Below are 23187 nucleotides of genomic sequence, written 5' to 3' on the forward strand. Positions count from 1 at the left end.
GAAAGGAACGAAAACGATTAGCAGCCCTATATTTACCCTTAGATTTTTTATCCGGAGGTAAAAAAGTTCCTTTCCCCCCAGTAACAGTTGAAATAATAGAATCCAACTGGGAACCAAACAATTTATTACCTTGGAAAGAAAGGGAAAGCAAAGTTGACTTAGAAGACATATCTGCATTCCAAGTTTTAAGCCATAAAGCTCTTCTAGCTAAAATAGCTAAAGACATATACCTGACATCAACTCTAATGATATCAAAGATGGCATCACAAATAAAGTTATTAGCATGTTGAAGAAGTTTAACAATGCTATGAGTATTATGATCTGATACTTGTTGTGCCAAAGCCTCCAACCAAAAAGTGGAAGCTGCCACAACATAAGCCAAAGAAATAGCAGGCCTAAGAAGATACCTGAACATAAATAAGCTTTCCTTAGAAAGGAATCAATTTTCCTATCTAAAGGATCCTTAAAGGAAGTACTATCTGCCGTAGGAATAGTAGTACGTTTAGCGAGAGTAGAGATAGCCCCATCAACTTTAGGGATTTTGTCCCAAAACTCTAATCTGTCAGATGGCACAGGATACAATTTCTTAAACCTTTTAGAAGGAGTAAATGAATTACCCAGATTATTCCATTCCCTAGAAATTACTTCAGAAATAGCATCAGGGACAGGAAAAACTTCCGGAATAACTGTAGGAGGTTTAAAAACTGAATTTAAACACTTAGTAGATTTAGTATCAAGAGGACTAGATTCCTCCATCTCTAATGCGATTAAAACTTCTTTAAAGGGACAGTATACACTCATTTTCATATAACTGCATGTAATAGACACTACTATAAAGAATAATATGCACAGATACTGATATAAAAATCCAGTATAAAACGGTTTAAAAACTTACTTAGAAGCTGTCAGTTTGGCTCTGTTGAAAAGGTAGCTGGAAAGCCCACTGCAAGTGGCAAATAAGACACTCCCCCCCTCCCCCTTCTTTTGCATATGAAAAGACCCTTTACACAAACAGGAGCAAGCTGGGTAGGTAGTCGAGAGTATTCACATAAAACTTTGGGGCTTGGTTAGGAGTCTGAAAATCAGAGCAATGTTATTTAAAAATAAGCAAAACTATACATTAATTTAAAAAAAAAAACTTTATGGGCTATATAAATAGATTATCTACAAAACATTTATGCAAAGAAAAAATGAGTGTATAATGTCCCTTTAAGTAAAGAACGAATAAATTCCATTTTAAATAAATATGAAGATTTATCAGTGTCAATATCTGAGACAGAATCCTCTGAACCAGAGGAATCATTATCAGAATCAGAATGATGATGTTCATTTAAAAATTCATTTGAAAAATGTGAAGTTTTAAAAGACCGTTTACGTTTACTGGAAGGAGGAATAACAGACATAGCCTTCCTAATAGATTTAGAAACAAAATCTCTTATATTAACAGGAACATCCTGAGTATTAGATGTTGATGGAACAGCAACAGGTAATGGTATATTACTAATGGAATTACTATCTGCATTAGCAAGCTTAACATGACATTCATCACAAACTACAGCCGGAGGGACAGATACCACAAGTTTACAGCAGATACACTTAACTTTGGTGGAACCAGCATCAGGCAGCGTTTTTCCAGAAGTAACTTCTGATCCAGGGTCAATCTGAGACATCTTGCAATATGTAAGAGAAAAAACAACATATAAAGCAAAATCTATCAAATTCCTTAAAAGGCAGTTTCAGGAATGGGAAAAAATGCCAATGAACAAGCCTCTAGCAACCAGAAGCAAATGAAAAATGAGACTTAAATAATGTGAGAAAAAAGGTGGAGACAAAAATGACGCCCACATTTTTTGGCGCCAAAAAAGCCGCCCACATTATTGGCGCCCAAATGCTTTTGGCGCCAAGAATGACGCCACATCCGGTGACGCCGACATTTTTGGCGCAAAAACGTCAAAAAAATGACGCAAACACGAACAACTTCCGGCGACAAGTATGACGCCGGAAATGACAAAGAAATTTTTTGCGCCAAAAAAGTCCGCGCCAAGAATGACGCAATAAAATGAAGCATTTTCAGCCCCCGCGAGCCTAACAGCCCACAGGGAAAAAAGTCAATTTTTAAGGTAAGAAAAAATGTCAATTCATATGCATTATCCCAAATAATGAAACTGACTGTCTGAAATAAGGAATATTGATCATCCTGAATCAAGGCAAATAAATGTTTAAACACAAATATTTAGAACTTTTATATAAAAGTGCCCAACCATAGCTTAGAGTGTCACAAAAAATAAGACTTACTTACCCCAGGACACTCATCTACATGTAGTAGAAAGCCAAACCAGTACTGAAATGAGAATCAGTAGAGGTAATGGTATATAAGAGTATATCGTCAATCTGAAAAGGGAGGTAAGAGATGAATCTCTACGACCGATAACAGAGAACCTATTAAATAGATCCCGTAGAAGGAGACCATTGAATTCAAATAGGCAATACTCTCTTCACATCCCTCTGACATTCACTGCACACTGAGAGGAAAACCGGGCTCCAGCCTGCTGCGAAGCGCATATCAACGTAGAATCTAGCACAAACTTACTTCACCACCTCCATGGGAGGCAAAGTTTGTAAAACTGATTTGTGGGTGTGGTGAGCGGTGTATTTATAGGCATTTTGAGGTTTGGGAAACTTTGCCCCTCCTGGTAGGAATGTATATCCCATACGTCACTAGCTCATGGACTCTTGCTAATTACATGAAAGAAAAAGGCTCTAAAGTACTTATATCACAAATAAGTCATTTAACAAACAAAAAATACCCTCTGCACCTCGCCACAGCTCTGCTGAGGCGCCTACCTGCCCCCAGGGTACATCGAAATAACTTCCAAACACTTCAGACCAGCCTGCATAGTCCAGGGGCCACCGGAGTTACAGCTTGCTGCTGCCTAGCCTGAGAAAAGTGTGCCAAAAATAGGCCACGCCCCTTGAGGTCAAATGCCGAAGTAGGCCAAAACACAACCGCATGGAAAGCGGTTTCACCTAAGTTAAAAATAGCTAGTGCCTAAAACCCCTCAAAAGCATCAGTAAACAAACATATGCATAACAGAAAAAAAAACTTTATATATATCTTTTTTTTTTTTTCTTCTTATTCTTATGAATGCCCATAGTGTCACACAAAGCCCATAAGTCAACCATTAAATAAAATCAGGGACTCCAGTAATACCCTTTATATAAAATAGGAATACTGCTTACCCCATTCCCATACAGGGAAATAATTGTCAGCCAGTTCTGATATATCAAGTCTCCTCAGAAAAAAAGGCTGCACATACCTTAATGCTGCTTGTAGCATGAAAAAAACGGTCTCCACACTAAAGATGTCTCATGGTTACCTTCAGAAGTCTTGTGGGAACCAGCGTGGATCTTAGTTACAACTGCTAAGATCATCAACCTCAGGGCAGAAATCTTCTTCCATATCCCCCTGAGGAAAATAGTACTCACCGGTACCATTTAAAATAAAAAAACTTCTTGATTGAAGAAACTAAAACTAACACCTTACTTTACCATGTCTTCCTAGTATAACACAGGCAAAGAGAATGACTGGAGGTGGAGGGGAAGGGAGGGGCTATATATACAGCTCTGCTGTGGTGCTCTTTGCCACTTCCTGATAGCAGGAGGTTGATATCCCACAAGTAAGGATGAAATCTGTAGACTCGTCATATCTTTGTAAAAGAAAGTTATGTTTTAAATAAACTTCCAGCCTCACACAAGTCTGAGCACAGAGTTCTATTTTGGCATCACTTTCTTTGGAACTCTTTCCAGTTTTTTTTCAAAATTTGTGCAGAATTTTACCTGCAAGTTCAACCCATCTTAATGGGTTGTGGTTTCAAGGCTCAAAAACAATTATTTCATATACACAAATAAACCTAAAAATGAAATTTCTCATTATTTTTATACTTTGCGGATGGTTTAAGAAGTCATTGGAAATACATAAAGGAAAAAACAATTTAACTGCATACTCTCCCTTTAAAGGGATAGTAAACCCCAAAATGTTATTCTATGATTCAGATAGAAGTAAATTGGAAAGTTGTTTAAAATTATATGTTCTATTATCAAATTTGCTTCATTCTCTTGTTATCCATGCTGAAGGAACAGCATTGCACTACTGGCAGGAAGCTGAACACATCTAGTCAGCCAATCACAAGAGACAAATGTGTGCAGGCACCAATCAGCAGCTAGCTCCCACTAGTGTATTATATGAGCATATTCATTTTCAACAAGGGATACTAAGAGAACGAAGCACATTTGAAAATAGAAGTGAATTTAAAAGTGTCTTAAAATTACATAATCTATCTGAATCATGCAAGTTTAATTTTGACTTTCCTATCCCTTTAACTCATAATTGTGTTCTGATGTTAATCACTGTATCCTTTTTTCCCTGCAGATCATTACAGACTTGCACAACAGGATTAGTTACAATTTGTACAGGGGACACAATATTAAAGGGATATGAAACAGTCAGTTTTTTTAAAACTTAATTTGTGCAGTGTCCATTACTTCATGTCACAGCCCTACAAGAAGGCTGAGGTCTCTGCTGGAAGACATTTATAGATTAATGTAATAAATCTTCTAGAGGAAAATGAGCTGGTTTACTATTAAGTGGATACCAGATAAACAGGGAGTCAGATTTGCCCAAGAACAGAACAGGCAGAATTCAACCTAAGTTATCAACACGTCAGCTGGTTATCTAGCTGTAGGAAGTAGCTACACTAATAATTTCTAAATTATCATTTTGCAAGAAAACAAGTAAGTTGTTTGCTTTGATACACAATCTGTTTCTTTTTTTATTTGTTTTTTCCAAATGAGTACTGTTTCACATCCCTTTAATGTACACATAGACAATGTTTACTTGTTGTCATTGGCCCGTAAATAAATCCAACAGAATTCATGTACAAAGTGCTTTAAATGGCTTTTTGCTGAGATGCCAAATACAAAACCATCTCAGTCAATATAAATACACCACAATAACCAACTTAACACAAGGTTTTCAGATGTTTTTACAATGATATTTTTGATCATTAGAAAAACTTAAGTAGATTTTTAGAGGTGTTTTTGTTAAATTCAGCAGCCACAAACTTGTGAAAAGTCATTTTTGAATCCAGGATCTGCACATTCAGGGCCAAATTAGAAGTGGAGTGTTAAATATCGCTTTCAAGAATAATACCAGTGCATGCTAATGTGCGCTGGTATTACACGTTACCAGCAATGCGAACGCAATTGCTGGGAAGTATTGTGCTCATGAGAGAGCGCTTCCATCGGCCCCAATGGGAGCCTCAGAGACGGCATCAGAACCTAAGTGCAACAAAGATATATTTACTGGGAACACAGTAAATGGACCACAATGTAAAGGCAGTTTTCAGTGCCGTTTTTTTTTTTTTTTTTTTAATAACACCCCATTCCCACCAACTTTACCCCCAAAATACTCCCTAGTGTTTTATTTTTAAAAAAGCTACTTTTTAAAAAAAATAAAAAACTGTAATGGCCTCTATTTTGAGGGCATTTGCGGCACTTTTAGAAAATTAACCAGAGATTGGATCACTTGTAATGGCTGGTTAATTATTGTGCACTTGTAACCTAGCCCTTAGGCTTTTGTTAAGTTTTGGTGAGTTTAGTTCACATGTTAATAAACACAACAGTTTAAAAATTTGTTGATTTACTAGATGAGTAGCTGGAGGGAGGAGCTGTCAGTTAAGAAGTCAGCATAACCTTACTGGGTACTGAAAAGGACCAGAATCCAGCAATCTTCAGCTATAATAGAAGCAAATGAATATGTTTCAGCCAATCAGAAGAGTGCCTGACGTCTATGAGGTTTACCAATGAGTTTTTATTTAGAAACCGAGCATTTGTGACAGTCAAAAAATAAAAGAAAATATTGTACACATCACATTTAACCAATAAAACTTGAGCAAAAGATTAAGATATAAAATCAGATAAAAAGGAAGAGGTACAAGTAAGACTTGAAGATGTCCTGGGTGAATGCTCCTCCGAGGAAGGAAAAAAGCTTACAGGAGGCATTTTACTCTACACTTAACCATCTGTTATAGATAAAAAAACAAGTATCTCTCCCTAAAACAATTCATTTGATTCCGTCACTCCAATAACATAGCCGAGAGAAATATCAAATGTTCTATAGATCTACGGTGCTGGATGTAAGTTATCTGCATCGCGATGGTCCTGAGTAGTAGCTAGAAGCCAGCAGGAAGCCTGGTGCTGGGGCATCTAGAGGAATGAAAGTGAGTTGGACTTGGAAGCACTTAAAAAGATCAAGTTTAAAGGGACGTAAAACCCTAACATTTCCTTTCATGATTCAGATAGAACACACCAATTTAAACAACTAATTAACTTCTATTATCAAATTTGCTTCATTTACTTGAAATCCTTTGTTGAAAGAGAAGCAGTGCACTACTGGTAACTAGCTGGACACATCAGATGAACCAATGACAAGAGACCTATACGTGCAGCTAGTTCCCAGTAGTGCATTGCTGCTTCTGAGCCTACCTAGGTATGCTTTATTAACAAAGGAATAAAGCAAAGTAGATAAGATGTTAATTGGAAGTAAAATTGCATGCCCTACCTGAATCACAATTTTGGATGTTTTTCTAAGCAGGAAGAAATTTACCAATCTTCAGCACCACTTTAGAAGACAGGGAACGTAGTGCGGAGCTACAGATCAGAGTACTCAAGTAATTTAGTGAAAACTACTTACACACATTTACTAGAAATTGCTCTATTTCTGACCTAAGAGCACCCGTATTTCAGCTATGATATACTCCCTTGACTTAACATGTATTAGAGTGGTGGACCTTACATGGGTTCTATGAAGTTTAATTAGTTCCAAACACTCACATTTTGAGTTAATTTTTTTATTTCCTGCATGAATTTTTCGATGAGTAATATGATTTGATATCTGACTAAAACATTTACCATATTCAGAACTTGGAAATTCCTTCACTCCTGAATAGGTTTGATATTTAATATGATTTCTTAGTATGCTTTCTCTTCTGTATGTAGTTTCTGATGTCTAACAAGATATCGTTTCCGAGCAAAACATTTCCCACATTCTGAACACGAAAATGCTTTTTCTCCTGTATGGATTGTCTGATGACTTATAAGATTTGTTTTCTGAGTAAAACATTTCCCACATTGTGAACATGAAAATGGTTTCTCCCCAGTATGAATTTTCTGATGAGTAGTAAGATTTGATTTTAGGGTAAAAAATTTCCCACAAACAGAACATGAATATGGTGTCTCTCCTGTATGACTTGCCTGATGTCTAATAAGATGAGATTTCCGAGTAAAACATTCCCCACATTCAGAACACATTTTTTTCTTCTTTGCATGAATTTTCTGATGAGTAAGAAGATTTGATTTCTGAGTAAAACATTTTCCACAAACAGAACATGAAAATGCTTTTTCTCCTGTATGAATTTTTTGATGAGTAATAAGATATGATTTCAGAATAAAACATTTCCCACATTGTAAACATGAAAATTTGTGCTCTCCTGTATGAATTTTTTGATGAGTAATAAGATGTGATTTCTGAGTAAAACATTTCCCACACTCAGAACATGAAAATGGTTTATTTCCAGTATGAATTGTCTGATGTGCCATGAGATATGATTTCAGAGAAAAACATTTCCCACAATCAGAACATGAAAATTCCTTTACTCCTGTATGAACTTTCTGATGAGTAACAAGATTTGATTTCTGTGTAAAACATTTCCCACAATCAGAACATGAAAATGGTTTCTCGCCTTTATGAATTTTCTGATGAGCAATAAGATGTAATTTCAGAAGAAAACATTTTCCACATTCAGAACACGCAAATTCTCTCTCTCCTGTATGAATTTTTTGATGAGTTACAAGATTCGATTTCTGAGTAAAACATTTCCCACACTGAGAACATGGAAATGGTTTATCTCCTGTATGACTTGCCTGATGTCTAATAAGATGCGATTTCTGAGCAAAACATTTCCCACATTCAGAACATGAAAATGCTTTCATATCTGTATTATTTGTCTGATGTACAATAAAACTTGTTTTCTGGGCTAAATAGTCCTCATATTCAGAACAAATGTTTTCCTCGTGATTTCTTTGATTTTGATAAAGACAGAACGAAGCATCTGCACTCTGGCCATGAAAGTCTCTGAATCTACCTGTTGGACAGAAAACACAATAAACGCAATGTTATTTATCAGTATCACAAATATCTTTTTTTTAAACTGGGGTAAGACAATAAAGCATTAACTTTTTTTGTCTACTACAATGTTAGGGGCTATTACTCATGCACCTTTCCCTAACCGCCATGCTAAGGCTTAAAAGGGACAGTAAACACTTTGTAATTATGAGACATTTCTGTTTTGTTGCTATAGAATAACCTAAAAGAACAAACAGGATGATCTCCTTAAGTGAATCCTCAATTCTTTATTGCAAAAAAACAGGTACAGACAGTGTCTGTTCCTGTTTTTTTGCAATAAAGAATTGAGGATTCACTTAAGGAGATCATACTGTTTGTTCTTTTATATTACTTTTGGCAAGTTAGCAGTTACTTGCATTTGGTCTCCTACCTCTTGGGTTCCTGTGCTGGTTACTACTGTGATGTTGTGCTATAGAATAACCTATCAGCCAAGTCTTAACATTTAAAAAAAAAAAAATTACTGCAATTATTTTTTAGTAGCCAAACATCACCCACCATTTGCCTTATTTGAAGAAGCCAGTCTAGGCTTTAGTGTACAGACAAAAAGACTAGCCCCAGTCATAAAAAGTTAGTATAAAGTACTCTGTTTTGCAGCTGTTATCAGTTAAAGCCAGTTAGGCACATATATATAATAGAGATATAATTGAGAAGGCATCAGGTTGATTTTCATGTTCTGAGAAATAGAAATTGCTAAAATCTCAGAGCTAAATTACATGAAAAGGGGGTAAAATAAATAGTGAAAATATATTGCAAAGTTGTTTCATTTTGCATAACTAAACATTTTATATAAAATCTTAATGTGTTTACTGTCCACATAAGGGCAGTTTACTGGACAATATGGATTATGTAAGGACACTCTGGCAACCCATAATTGTAAATCTGTAAAATCAACATATTGTAAAAATACTTCACAATAAGTCGAAATATTGTTCTTGCAATTCAGAAATCTTTATATTTTAAAGTAAAACAATTTTAAGAAAAAATAACATACTATGTTGTGTATATGAATATGTGTAATATTTCTAAAGAGGATTTATTTATGAATAACTAAATATCTTTAATGCAAATGTGTCATAACAAAGCCAAATACTGTAGTCTATAATGATAAATTGCTACATTTTGACAAACCAGATCCTGAAATTTATATATATATACAGATCAGTTAATACAGTATGGTCAGGTATTTATCAGCTGCAGTTTTTCCCAAAATATTAACCCCTTACATGGTAATAACAACCTATTTTCATCATGTGCATCTATTCCTCAGGGTAGACGACCACTTATCTTGGGGTCCCCTTTCCATTCCAAATCCTGGGGGCCCCTGCACTACAGCTGGTAAAGGACACTGTAGTCTAGATATGTGCATTTGGAGCTTTCGCTCACCTCTGTATGCAAAAGAAGGTGGCTCTTTGTGCCGCTCCGCTATTTTCGTTGCCCCATATATTCTTGTGCAGCAGCAAAACTCTAAAAATATAATTTATGCTTACCTGATAAATTCATTTCTCCTGTAGTGTAGTCAGTCCACGGGTCATCCATTACTTATGGGATTATAACTCCTCCCTAACAGGAAGGATCACCCAAGCAGAGCTGCTACATAGCTCCTCCCCTCTACGTCATATCCAGTCATTCGACCGAAACCATACGAGAAAGGAGAAACTATAGGGTGCAGTGGTGACTGGAGTTTAATTAAAATTTAGACCTGCCGTAAAAACAGGGCGGGCCGTGGAGTGACTACACTACAGGAGAAATGAATTTATCAGGTAAGCATAAATTATATTTTCTCCTGTTAAGTGTAGTCAGTCCACGGGTCATCCATTACTTATGGGATACCAATACCAAAGCTAAAAGTACACGGATGACGGGAGGGACAAGGCAGGATCTTTACGCGGAAGGAACTACTGCCTGTAGAACCTTTCTCCCAAAAACAGCCTCCGAAGAAGCAAGTGTGTCAAATTTGTAAAATTTTGAAAAAGTGTGAAGTGAAGACCAAGTTGCAGCCTTGCAAATCTGTTCAACAGAGGCCTCATTCTTAAAGGCCCAAGTGGAAGCCACAGCTCCAGTAGAATGAGCTGTAATCCTTTCAGGAGGCTGCTGTCCAGCAGTCTCATAGGCTAAACGTATTATGCTTCGAAGCCAAAAAGAGAGAGAGAGGTAGCTGAAGCCTTTTGACCTCTCCTCTGTCCAGAATAAACGACAAACAGGGAAGAAGTTTGACGAAAATCTTTAGTTGCCTGTAAATAAAATTTCAGGGCACGGACGACGTCCAGATTGTGCAAAAGTCGTTCCTTCTTTGAAGAAGGGTTAGGGCACAATGATGGAACAACAATCTCTTGATTGATATTCTTGTTAGTGACTACCTTAGGTAAGAACCCAGGTTTAGTACGCAGAACTACCTTGTCTGAATGAAAAATCAGATAAGGAGAATCACAATGTAAGACCGATAACTCAGAGACTCTTCGAGCCGAGGAAATAGCCATCAAAAACAGAACTTTCCAAGATAACAGCTTGATATCGATGGAATGAAGGGGTTCAAACGGAACACCTTGCAGAACGTTAAGAACTAAGTTTAAAACACCACAGTCCTCTCACACGTCCTATCTTTAGTTAGGTGCAAGAGAATGACTGGATATGACGTAGAGGGGAGGAGCTATGTAGCAGCTCTGCTTGGGTGATCCTCTTGCACTTCCTGTTAGGGAGGAGTTATAATCCCATAAGTAATGGATGACCCGTGGACTGACTACACTTAACAGGAGAAATCTGGATTTGCACAGATTTTAGTGTATTGCTGTTGCACTATAAATTACACGGCATTGAGATCTGTCCCTTGCTTGATTGAGAATAACCTGAGCCTTATTCGTTTCCTCTCCTTGAGAGTAGTTTTTGCATCCTGAACTTTCGTTACCATCGATTTACCGGAATGAAATTCCGCTACTCACAAACGCTGTCTGTATTCTTCCAGCAAACCTAAATCAGCTGAATGCTTTTCGGACATCACTCCATGACCACTCTGGTCTTACCGCAAGTACTCTGTATTCCAAATTGCTTTGACTATCTTTATGCATGTTATGTTGAACATTTAGCTTCAGAACCAATTCCTCCTTGCAATCTAACAGTGCCTAATTGCTCTCAAAACTTACCTCTCATTATACTAACAGAACTTACACAGCTTGCTACCGTTTGTATCATGCTGATCTGTTACCGCAGAGTAATATCTTAAAGTGAAAGTAACTTATTCTAACCACTGTCAGTGAGGTGTTACCAAGTGAAACTTTGTATCTTATTGCTCAGTATCGCTGCTACATTTCAGGTACTTGCTCATTTACTATAAACCGTAGTGAGCACAGTTCTCCTGTTTTCCGTAGCTACAAACGTGTATATTTTAGTAACACTAATTCATTCAGTAATGATGGTTGAGCCTGACAATGACCCTATAGGAAAAACCTCTTTTAGACAGGACTAAGCATTCAATCACCATGCAGTCAGCCTCAGAGAGTCTAGATTTTGATGGAGGAATGGGCATGAAGTAGAAGGTCCGACCTCAGTGGGAGCCTCCACGGAGGGGAGGACGACATCTTCACCAGATCCACTAACCAAGTTCTGTGAGGCCAAGCTAGAGGAATTAGGATCACCAAGGCCCAAAGGGCAAATAGAGGAAACAGATAAATCAGACTGAATTCCCACGGAACCGCTAACGCGTACACTAGCACTGCCTGAGGGTCCCTCGATCTGGACCTGTATCTGGGAAGCTAGGTATTGAGAAGAGAAGCCATGAGGTCTATCTCTGGAACACCCCACCTGAGAGTTATCTCAACTCTACACACTTCCGGATGACGAGTCCACGTCTGTCAGCTCAGATAGTCCGCTTCCCTACTAGCATGCTTACCTTTAGGTTACTGAGGGTGAGAGGTGGTGTGTATGAAGTTTAGCAATACAGAAGATACTAGCATGCTTACCTTTAGGTTACTGAGGGTGAGGGGTGGTGTGTATGAAGTTTAGCAATACAGAAGATACTAGCATGCTTACCTTTAGGGTACTGAGGATGAGAGGGGGGTGTGTGTGGAGTTTAGCAATACAGAAGATTTTAGCATGCTTACCTTTAGGGTACTGAGGGTGAGAGGTGGTGTGTATGAAGCTTAGCAATACAGAAGATACTAGCATGCTTACCTTTAGGGTACTGAGGGTGAGAGGTGGTGTGTATGAAGTTTATCAATACAGAAGATACTAGCATGCTTACCTTTAGGGTACTGAGGGTGAGAGGTGGTGTGTATGAAGCTTAGCAATACAGAAGATACTAGCATGCTTACCTTTAGGGTACTGAGGGTGAGAGGTGGTGTGTATGAAGCTTAGAAATACAGAAGATACTAGCATGCTTACCTTTTGGTTACTGAGGGTGAGAGGTAGTGTGTGTATGAAGCTTAGCAATACAGAAGATACTAGCATGCTTACCTTTAGGTTACTGAGGGTGAGAGGTAGTGTGTGTATGAAGCTTAGCAATACAGAAGATACTAGCATGCTTACCTTTAGGGTACTGAGGGTGAGAGGTGGTGTGTATGAAGCTTAGCAATACAGAAAATACTAGCATGCTTACCTTTAGGGTACTGAGGGTGAGAGGTGGTGTGTTTGAAGCTTAGCCGTACAGAGGATACTAGCATGCTTACATTTAGGGTACTGAGGGTGAGGGGTGGTGTGTATGAAGCTTAGCAATACAGAAGATACTAGCATGCTTACCTTTAGGGTACTGAGGGTGAAAGGGGTGTGTATGAAGCTTAGCAATACAGAAGATACTAGCATGCTTACCTTTAGGTTACTGAGGGTGAGAGGTGGTGTGTGTGAAGCTTAGCAATACAGAATATACTACCTTTAGGGTACTGAGGGTGAGAGGGGTGTGTATGAAGTTTAGCAATACAGAGGATACTAGCATGCTTACCTTAAGGGTACTGAGGGTGAGAGGGGTGTGTATGAAGTTTAGCAATACAGAAGATACTAGCATGCTTACCTTTAGGGTACTGAGGATGAGACGCCTATAATTAGTGCTCCTCTTGTACTGTTTCCCCCTGCTGAGGGAGCCACCGCTTCCCATATTCAGGGAGTAGAGAGGGAGAGTATTAGAGTATCGGTGACACCTTCACAGGAAGTCACATGGTTGCACAAGAGCAGGTGGTGTCGCACAAGCGTTGGATCGTGCAATGCTAAATAAGGGAAACAAATTAACCCCACAATTTGTGATAAAACCGGACGCAACGTGTGAATATTAAGCAATGTCTAATTCTCAGAAGTTGAAATGCACCTGCTGACTTCTCAAGGCTAACCCTGCTACACACCCTGTCCCTAAGTGGCTTTATAAAGATAACAACTGCTAAATAATTCTGTTTTTTACGATCTTTATGGCTGCGACTAGCCTTGTTGTCTGTGGACTAAAGCCCAGATTGTCTCTTCCAAATACGGCAAATGGTAGGTGGATATTGATAAATAATGCGGTAAAAAGATGTCAATTTCTTATAAAAAATGTTAAGACTTGGCCGAAATGTTGCTCTATAGTAACACAACAGAAATGTCTTGTTATTACACAGAGTTTACTGTCCCTTTAAACATGAGCTGTGCACTAATATCTGTCTGCTGCGTAACCATCTGATAAAGCATTTACACGAGATAAAATGTCACATCACAGAATCGTTACTTAATAAGCGCTAATCACCTGCAGATGTATTTATAGGAACCTCATCCTCCTCAGTCTTCACCTGATCACAAACATCCGGTTCCTCTCCGTGCTTAACCGCTGAATCATCTGATAGCATCACATCCATTTGCCCTGTACAGGGAGAATTAATACGTTGCCTGTTACATTTTGTCTCATTCTTTATATATCAATAAAACCATACGGACACCCAAAAGTGAGCACATGAGACAATAGTCACGGATGCCAAATAATAAACGTGGATATAAAAACAAAATTTATGCTTACCTGATAAATTTCTCTTTCTTTCTTGACACGATGAGTCCACGGATCATCTGATTACTAATGGGATATATCACTCCTGCCCAGCAGGAGGCGACAAAGAGCACCACAACAAGGCTGTTAAATATCACCTCCCTTCCCTCCCACCCCAGTCATTCGACCAAAGTAAAGGAGAGAAAGGAAGCAACAAGGTGCAGAGGTGTTGGAAGTTTATAACATAGCAACAACCTGTCTAAAAAAACAGGGTGGGCCGTGGACTCATCGTGTCAAGAAATAATAAATTTATCAGGTAAGCATAAATGTTGTTTTCTTTCTAATGACACAATGAGTCCACGGATCATCTAATTACTATTGGGAATCAATACCCAAGCTAGAGTACACAGATAAGGGAGGGTCAAGACAGGAAACCTAAACAGAAGGCACCACTGCTTGAAGAACCTTTCTCCCAAAAGCGACCTCAGCTGAGGCAAAAGTGTAAAATTTATAGAATTTTGAAAAAGTGTGAAGAGGACACCAAGTTGCAGCCTTGCAAATCTGTTCCACAGAAGCTTCATTTTTTAATGCCCATGAGGAAGCAACAGCCCTCGTGGAATGAGCCGTAACTCTCTCTCTGGAGGCTGCTGTCCAGCAGTTTCATAGGCAAAACACATGATACTTTTCAGCCACAAAGAAAGAGAAGTAGCCGTAGCTCTCTGTCCCTTACGTTTTCCAGAGAAAAACCACAAATAAAGCAGAAGACTGACAAAAATCCTTAGTTGCCTGTAAATAGAATTTAACAGCACGTACCACGTCCAAATTGTGTAGAAGCCGTTCCTTCTGAGAAGAAGGATTAGGACACAAGGAAGGAACAACAATCTCCTGATTAATGTTCCGGTCAGAAACTACTTTAGGGAGAAACCCTAACTTTGTACGTAAAACCACCTTATCCGAATAAAAAATAAGGTAAGGAGACTCGTAATGTAATGCCGAGAGCTCTGACACTCTACGAGCAGATGAAATAGCAACAAGAAACAAAACTTTCCAAGATAACAACTTAAAGGGACATGCCACCCACATTTTTTCTTTTATGATTTAGAAAGAGAATGCAATTTTAAACATCTTTATAATTTACTTATATTATCTAATTTGTTTTATTCTCTTGATATTCTTTGATGAAAAGCATATCTAGATATGCTCACTAGCTGCTGATTGGTTGCTGCACATAGAAGCCTCGTGTGATTGGCTCACCATGTGCATTGCTTTTTCTTCAACTAAGGATATTTAAAAAATGAAGCAAAATAAATAATGGAAGTAAATTGTAATGTTGTTTAAATTTCTATTCTCTATCTGAATCATGAAAGAAAGATTTTGGGTTTATTGGCCCTTTAATATCTAAGGAATGCATAGGCTCAAACGGAGCCCCTTGAAGAACCTAAAGAACTAAATTAAAACTCCAGGGAGGAGTAACAGGTTTGAACACAGGCCTGATCCTAACCAAGGCCTGGCAAAACGATTGCAAGTCTGGTATGTCCGCCAGACATTTATGTAACAAAATAGACAAGGCAGATATTTGACCCTTTAGGGAACTTGCCGATAATCCCTTCTCCAAACCTTATTGGATAAAGGACAGAATTCTAGGAAACCTAACTCTACTCCAAGAGTAGCCCTTGGACTCACACCAATATAGATGATATTTACGCCATATCTTGTGGTAAATCTTTCTAGTCACAGGTTTACGAGCCTGAATCATGGTCTCTGACCGATTCTGAAAATCCCTGCTTGGATAAAATTAAGCGTTCAATCTCCAAGCAGTCAGCTTCAGAGAAACTAGATTTGGATGAAGGGCCCCTGAAGTAGAAGATCCTTCCTCAACGGAAGTCTCTAAGATGTCCACCAGGTCTGCATACCAAATCCTGCGAGGCCACGCCGGGGGAAATGAGGATCACCAACGCCCTCTTCTGCTTGATTTGAGTAATGACCCGAGGAAGAAGAGCAAACGGAGGAAATATGTATGCAAGACTGAAGGTCCAAGGTACCGCCTGAGGGTCCCTTGATCTTGACCCGTACCTCGGAAGCTTGGCAGTCTGTCGAGATGCCATGAGATCCAATTCCGGCTGACCCCATTTGAGAATCAGGCTGGAAAACACCTCCGGATGGAGTTCCCACTCCCCCAGGTGAAAGGTCTGCCTGCTCAGGAAGTCCGTCTCCCAGTTGTCCACTCCTGGGATGTGGATCGCCGATAGACAGCAATTGTGGGTGTCCGCCCACTGAATTATCTTGGCTGTCATGGCTAAGGAACTCTGCGTTCCTCCCTGATGGTTGATGTAAGCCACTGAAGTTATGTTGTCCAACTGGAACCTGATGAACCGGGCTAACACCAACTGAGGCCAGGCCAGATGAGCATTGAGGATTGCTCTCAGCTCCAGAATGTTTATGGGCAGAACAGACTCCGACCGAGTCCAAGATCCCTGAGCCTTTAGAGAGCCCCAGACTGCTCCCCATCCCAGAAGGCTGGCGTCTGTTGTCACAATCACCCAAGAGGGTCTGCGAAAGCAGGTTCCCTGGGAGAGATGATCCTGAGACAACAACCAAAGAAGAGAATTCCTTGTCTCCTGCTCCAGCTGTATTTGTGGAGACAGGTCCACATAATCTCCGTTCCACTGACTGAGCATGTTTAACTGCAGAGGTCTGAGGTGGAACCGGGCGAACGGTATGATGTCCATAGCTGCTACCATCAGACCAATTACCTCCATGCACTGAGCCACTGATGGCCGAGGAGAGGATTGAAGCGCTAGACAGAATCGAAAATCTTTGATTTCCTGGCATCTGTCAAAAAGATTTTCATTGATAGGGAATCTATTATGGTTCCCAAGAAAGTTACCCTTGTATTTGGAACTAAGGAGCTCTTTTCCAAATTTACCTTCCATCCGTGAGATCGCAGGAAAGATAACATTTCCGTGTGGGATCTTGCTTGTTGAAAGGATGGCGCCTGGACCAGGATGTCATCCAGATAGGGCACCACTGCAATGCCCCGTAATCGGAGCACCGCAAACAGAGATCCCAGAACCTTTGAGAAAATTCTGGGAGCTGTGGCAAGGCCGAAAGGAAAAGTCAGAAGTTGGAAGTGTTTGTCTAGAAATGCAAATCTTAGAAACTTGTGATGATCCCAGTGAATGAGAACATGCAGGTACACGTCCTTTAAATCCACGGTAGTCAAAAATTGACCCTCCTGAATCAAAGGAAGAATGGAACGAATAGTTTCCATCTTGAAGGATGGTACTTTGAGGAATTTGTTTAGACTCTTGAGGTCTAAAATTGGTCTGAAGGTTCCCTCCTTTTTGGGAACCAAGAACAAATTGGAATAGAACCCCAGACCCTGTTCCTGCATCAGAACAGGAACTATCATTCCCAGGTCGGAGAGGTCCCGTACATAGTGTAAGAACGCCTCTCTCTTTGTCTGGTCTACAGATAATCTTGAAAGCAGAAACCTGCCCCTGGGAGGAATGTTCTTGAACTCTAATTTGTTTCCCTGCGAAACAATGTCCACCGCCCAGGGATCCTGAACATCTCAAACCCAAGTCTGAGTGAAGAAGAAAAGTCTGCCCACTACAAGATCCAGTCCCGGATCAGGGACAGGCCCTTCATGCTGTTTTTGAATCAATAGTAGGCCTTTTGGATTGTTTTCCCTTGTTCCAAGGAAGGTTTGGACTGCTCCTGCTTGGAAGAGGAATGAAGTCCCTTTTGTTTGTTTCTCTTATCCTGAGGGAGAAGATGGCCCTTTCCTCCCGTAATATCAGAGATTATTTCCGTCAAACCCGGTCCAAACAAGGTCTTTCCCTTGCTACCGAAGTATCCTCCTCCTCAGGCTTCTGGGAGGGGGCATTCGAAATAGCAACAACTACGTCAGAAACCTTGCTTACTGAATGTTTGTTTTTACTCTTACGCTTTCCCTGCAACATGGGAAAAGCAGACAACGCATCAGAGACTGCAGAAGACATGAAAGAAGCGATTTCTTGCAACGTAACTCCAGGAGGAGTTAGAGAGGAAGCACAGGGCATTGCATGAGTGGGCGGTAAAATTTGGGATGCTTGAGGAGAAAGCTGCGGCATATATTGAACATTGTCATTAGACTCCTGAACAGCATCCGCCTTGGAAAATGTTGGCTGAGAAAAAAGTCTATCCCTATAATTTAAAGTTCTCTCACACATTGGCATCAAAACACAAAGTGACATTTTGCAAAGCCTCTTGGTCCATTCTGACTCACAATGGATCAAATTATCAAATAAAAACCTTAATTTTTTTACTAAAACATTAAAATCGAAAAAAACGTCACTGTCCCTTTAAATTTTAAAGCGTAACTTTTTTATTGTAGTCTGCAAAGTGAATAAATTAACCAATTAACAATAATAGATCACCTCTACACCTCATCTTATTTGCTGAGGTGCCTACCTGACCTGCTACAGCAGAGCTTTATCAATTTCCCACAAGACAAACGATCCGGCAGTCAGCAGAAGATGAAAGGAGTCGTTCTCCGGTCCTAGAAACGCATGCTTTCAGAGAATCATGCGTTTCTAGACAGACCCTGTAGAAGCTCTTCCTTCGTACTCGGAAGTGTAATAAAAATGGCGCGCAACACAGATTGCCGCCTCACATAGCTCCGCCCATCATGGGCGTCCCCAAACAACAATCTCCCAGTCAGCATATTCTAAAATTTTAACCGCTGAGGGAAGTTAACCACCTGAGCCAAAACATCTCCTCAGCCCCAGTGCCTGCATAAAAACATAATTTATGCTTACCTGATAAATTTATTTCTCTTGTGGTGTATCCAGTCCACGAATCATCCATTACTTGTGGGATATTCTCCTTCCCAACAGGAAGTTGCAAGAGGATCACCCACAGCAGAGCTGTCTATATAGCTCCTCCCCTAAATGCCACCTCCAGCCATTCGACCGAAGACAAGCAAGAGAAAGGAGAAACTATAGGGTGCAGTGGTGACTCTAGTTTAAAGTTAAAAAATACCTGCCTTAAAATGACAGGGCGGGCCGTGGACTGGATACACCACGAGAGAAATAAATTTATCAGGTAAGCATAAATTATGTTTTCTCTTGTAAGGTGTATCCAGTCCACGGATCATCCATTACTTGTGGGATACCAATACCAAAGCTATAGGACACGGATGAAGGGAGGGACAAGGCAGGTACTTAAACGGAAGGTACCACTGCCTGTAAAACCTTTCTCCCAAAAATAGCCTCCGAAGAAGCAAAAGTATCAAATTTATAAAATTTTGAAAAAAGTATGAAGCGAAGACCAAGTCGCCGCCTTGCAAATCTGTTCAACAGAAGCCTCATTTTTAAAGGCCCATGTGGAAGCCACAGCTCTAGTAGAATGAGCTGTAATCCTTTCAGGAGGCTGCTGGCCAGCAGTCTCATAAGCTAAGCGTATTATACTTCTTAGCCAAAGTGAAAGAGAAGTTGCCGAAGCCTTTTGGCCTTTCCTCTGTCCAGAGTAGACAACAAACAAAGCAGATGTTTGACGAAATTCTTTAGTAGCTTGTAAATAATACTTTAAAGCACGAACCACGTCAAGATTGTGTAATAGACGTTCCTTCTTTGAAGAAGGATTAGGACACAATGACGGAACAACAATCTCCTGATTGATATTCTTATTAGATACCACCTTAGGTAAAAACCCAGGTTTGGTACACAAAACTACCGTATCTGCATGGAAGATCAGATAAAGGGAATCACATTGTAAGGCAGATAACTCGGAAACTCTACGAGCCGAGGAAATAGCTACCAAAAATAGAACTTTCCAAGATAAAAGTTTGATATCTATGGAATGAAGAGGCTCAAACGGAACCCCCTGAAGAACTTTAAGAACCAAATTTAAACTCCATGGTGGAGCAACAGGTTTAAACACAGGCTTGATTCTAACTAAAGCCTGACAAAATGCCTGAACGCCTGGAACATCCGCCAGACGCTTGTGGAAAAGAATAGACAGAGCAGAAATCTGTCCCTTTAAGGAACTAGCTGACAATCCTTTCTCCAATCCTTCTTGGAGAAAAGATAATATCCTGGGAATCCTGACTTTACTCCATGAGTAACCCTTGGATTCACACCAATAAAGATATTTACGCCATATCTTATGATAGATTTTCCTGGTGACAGGCTTTCGTGCCTGAATTAAGGTATCAATAACTGAATCGGAGAAGCCAAGCTTTGATAAAATCAAGCGTTCAATCTCCAGGCAGTCAGTCTCAGAGAAATTAGATTTGGATGGTTGAAAGGACCCTGAAGTAGAAGGCCCTGTCTCAGAGGCAGAGTCCATGGTGGAAGGGATGACATGTCCACCAGGTCTGCATACCAAGTCCTGCGTGGCCACGCAGGCGCTATCAAGATCACCGATGCTCTCTCCTGCTTGATTTTGGCAATCAGACGAGGGAGCAGAGGAAACGGTGGAAACACATAAGCCAGGTTGAAGGACCAAGGCGCTGCTAGAGCATCTATCAGCGTTGCCTGGGGGTCCCTGGACCTGGATCCGTAACAAGGAAGTTTGGCGTTCTGGCGAGACGCCATGAGATCCAGTTCTGGTTCGCCCCAACGTTGAACCAATTGTGCAAATACCTCCGGATGGAGTTCCCACTCCCCCGGATGAAAAGTCTGTCGACTTATAAAATCCGCCTCCCAGTTCTCTACACCTGGGATATGGATAGCTGATAGGTGGCAAGAGTGAATCTCTGCCCAACGAATTATCTTTGAAACTTCCAACATCGCTAGGGAACTCCTTGTTCCCTCTTGATGGTTGATTTAAGCCACAGTCGTGATGTTGTCTGACTGAAATCTGATGAACCTCATTGTCGCTAGCTGAGGCCAAGCTTGAAGAGCATTGAATATCGCGCTTAGTTCCAGAATGTTTATTGGGAGGAGGGTCTCCTCCCGAGTCCACGATCCGTGAGCCTTCAGGGAGTTCCAGACTGCCCCCCAGCCCAGAAGGCTGGCATCTGTCGTTACTATTGTCCAATCTGGCCTGCGAAAGGTCATACCTTTGGACAGATGGACCCGAGATAGCCACCAGAGAAGAGAATCCCTGGTCTCTTGATCCAGATTTAGTAGAGGGGACAAATCGGTGTAATCCCCATTCCACTGACTGAGCATGCAGAGTTGCAGCGGTCTGAGATGTAGGCAGGCAAACGGCACTATGTCCATTGCTGCTACCATTAAGCCGATTACTTCCATACACTGAGCCATCGAAGGGCGAGAAGTGGAATAAAGAACACGGCTTAGAAGTTTTGATAACCTGGTCTCTGTCAGGTAAATCCTCATTTCTACAGAATCTATTAGAGTTCCCAGAAAGGAGACTCTTGTGAGAGGGGATAGAGAACTCTTTTCTTCGTTCACTTTCCACCCATGCGACCTCAGAAATGCCAGAACTATGTCCATATGAGACTTGGCAATTTGGAAATTTGACGCCTGTATCAGAATGTCGTATAAATAAGGGGCTACTGCTATGCCCCGCAGCCTTAGGACCGCCAGAAGTGACCCCAGAACCTTCGTAAAGATTCTTGGGGCTGTAGCTAACACAAAGGGAAGAGCCACAAACTGGTAATGCCTATCTAGGAAGGCAAACCTGAGAAACCGATGATGATCTTTGTGTATCGGAATGTGAAGATAAGCATCCTTTAAATCCACTGTAGTCATGTATTGACCCTCCTGGATCATAGGCAGGATGGTACGAATAGTCTCCATCTTGAATGATGGGACCCTGAGAAATTTGTTTAAGATCTTGAGATCTAAGATTGGTCTGAAGGTTCCCTCTTTTTTGGGAACCACAAACAGATTTGAATAGAATCCTTGTCCCTGTTCCTCCTTTGGAACTGGGTGGATCACTCCCATAACTAGGAGGTCTTGAACACAGTGTAAAAATGCCTCTCTCTTTATCTGGTTTGCAGATAATTGTGAAAGGTGAAATCTCCCTTTTGGAGGAGAAGCTTTGAAGTCCAGAAGATATCCCTGGGATACAATTTCCAACGCCCAGGGATCATGGACATCTCTTGCCCAAGCCTGGGTGAAGAGCGAAAGTCTGCCCCCTACTAGATCCGTTACCGGATCGGGGGCCAATCCTTCATGCTGTCTTAGAGGCAGCAACAGGCTTTTTGGCCTGCTTACCTTTGTTCCAAGTCTGGTTAGGTCTCCAGACCGACTTGGACTGGGCAAAAGTTCCCTCTTGTTTTGTATTAGAGGGAGCTGATGCCGCACTCGCCTTGAAGTTTCGAAAGGCACGAAAATTAGACTGTTTGGCCCTTGATTTGGACCTATCTTGAGGAAGGGCATGACCTTTTCCTCCAGTGATATCAGAAATGATCTCCTTCAAACCAGGCCCGAATAGGGTCTGCCCCTTGAAGGGAATATTAAGCAGCTTAGACTTTGAAGTAACGTCAGCTGACCATGATTTAAGCCATAGCGCCCTACGCGCCTGAATAGAAAACCAGAATTCTTAGCCGTAAGTTTAGTCAAATGAACAATGGCATCAGAAACAAAAGAATTGGCTAGCTTAAGTGCTCTAAGCTTGTCAAGTATATCATCCAATGGGGTCTCTACCTGTAAAGCCTCTTCCAGAGACTCAAACCAAAAGGCCGCAGCAGCAGTGACTGGGGCAATGCATGCAAGGGGCTGTAGAATAAAACCTTGTTGAATAAACATTTTCTTAAGGTAACCCTCTAACTTTTTATCCATTGGATCTAAGAAAGCACAACTGTCCTCGACAGGGATAGTAGTACGCTTAGCAAGTGTAGAAACTGCTCCCTCCACCTTAGGGACCGTTTGCCATAAGTCCCGTGTGGCGATATCTATTGGAAACATTTTCTTAAAAATAGGAAGGGGGAGTGAACGGCACACCTGGTCTATCCCATTCCTTAGTAATAATTTCTGTAAACCTTTTAGGTATTGGAAAAACATCAGTGTAAACAGGTACTGCATAGTATTTATCCAATCTACACAATTTCTCTGGCACT

The 23187-nt window shown here is 40.5% G+C and overlaps 1 protein-coding gene across 1 annotated transcript in view; it reads right to left on the reverse strand.

Annotated features, from left to right (window-relative positions):
• Window positions 1-5849: 5849 nt before the first annotated feature.
• The window catches only part of LOC128636432 (zinc finger protein 665), a 242394-nt gene continuing 225056 nt past the window's right edge, over window positions 5850-23187 (reverse strand). Inside the window, exons 10-11 of the mRNA XM_053689447.1 lie at window positions 13938-14051; window positions 5850-8201 (exon numbers count right to left, since the gene is read on the reverse strand). Of these exons, the coding sequence (XP_053545422.1) occupies window positions 7030-8201; window positions 13938-14051 (1286 nt within the window). The 3' untranslated portion in view covers window positions 5850-7029. The remainder of the gene's footprint in view (window positions 8202-13937; window positions 14052-23187) is intronic.

This window comes from Bombina bombina, chromosome 7 (assembly GCF_027579735.1).
Source record: "Bombina bombina isolate aBomBom1 chromosome 7, aBomBom1.pri, whole genome shotgun sequence".
NCBI lineage: Eukaryota > Metazoa > Chordata > Amphibia > Anura > Bombinatoridae > Bombina > Bombina bombina.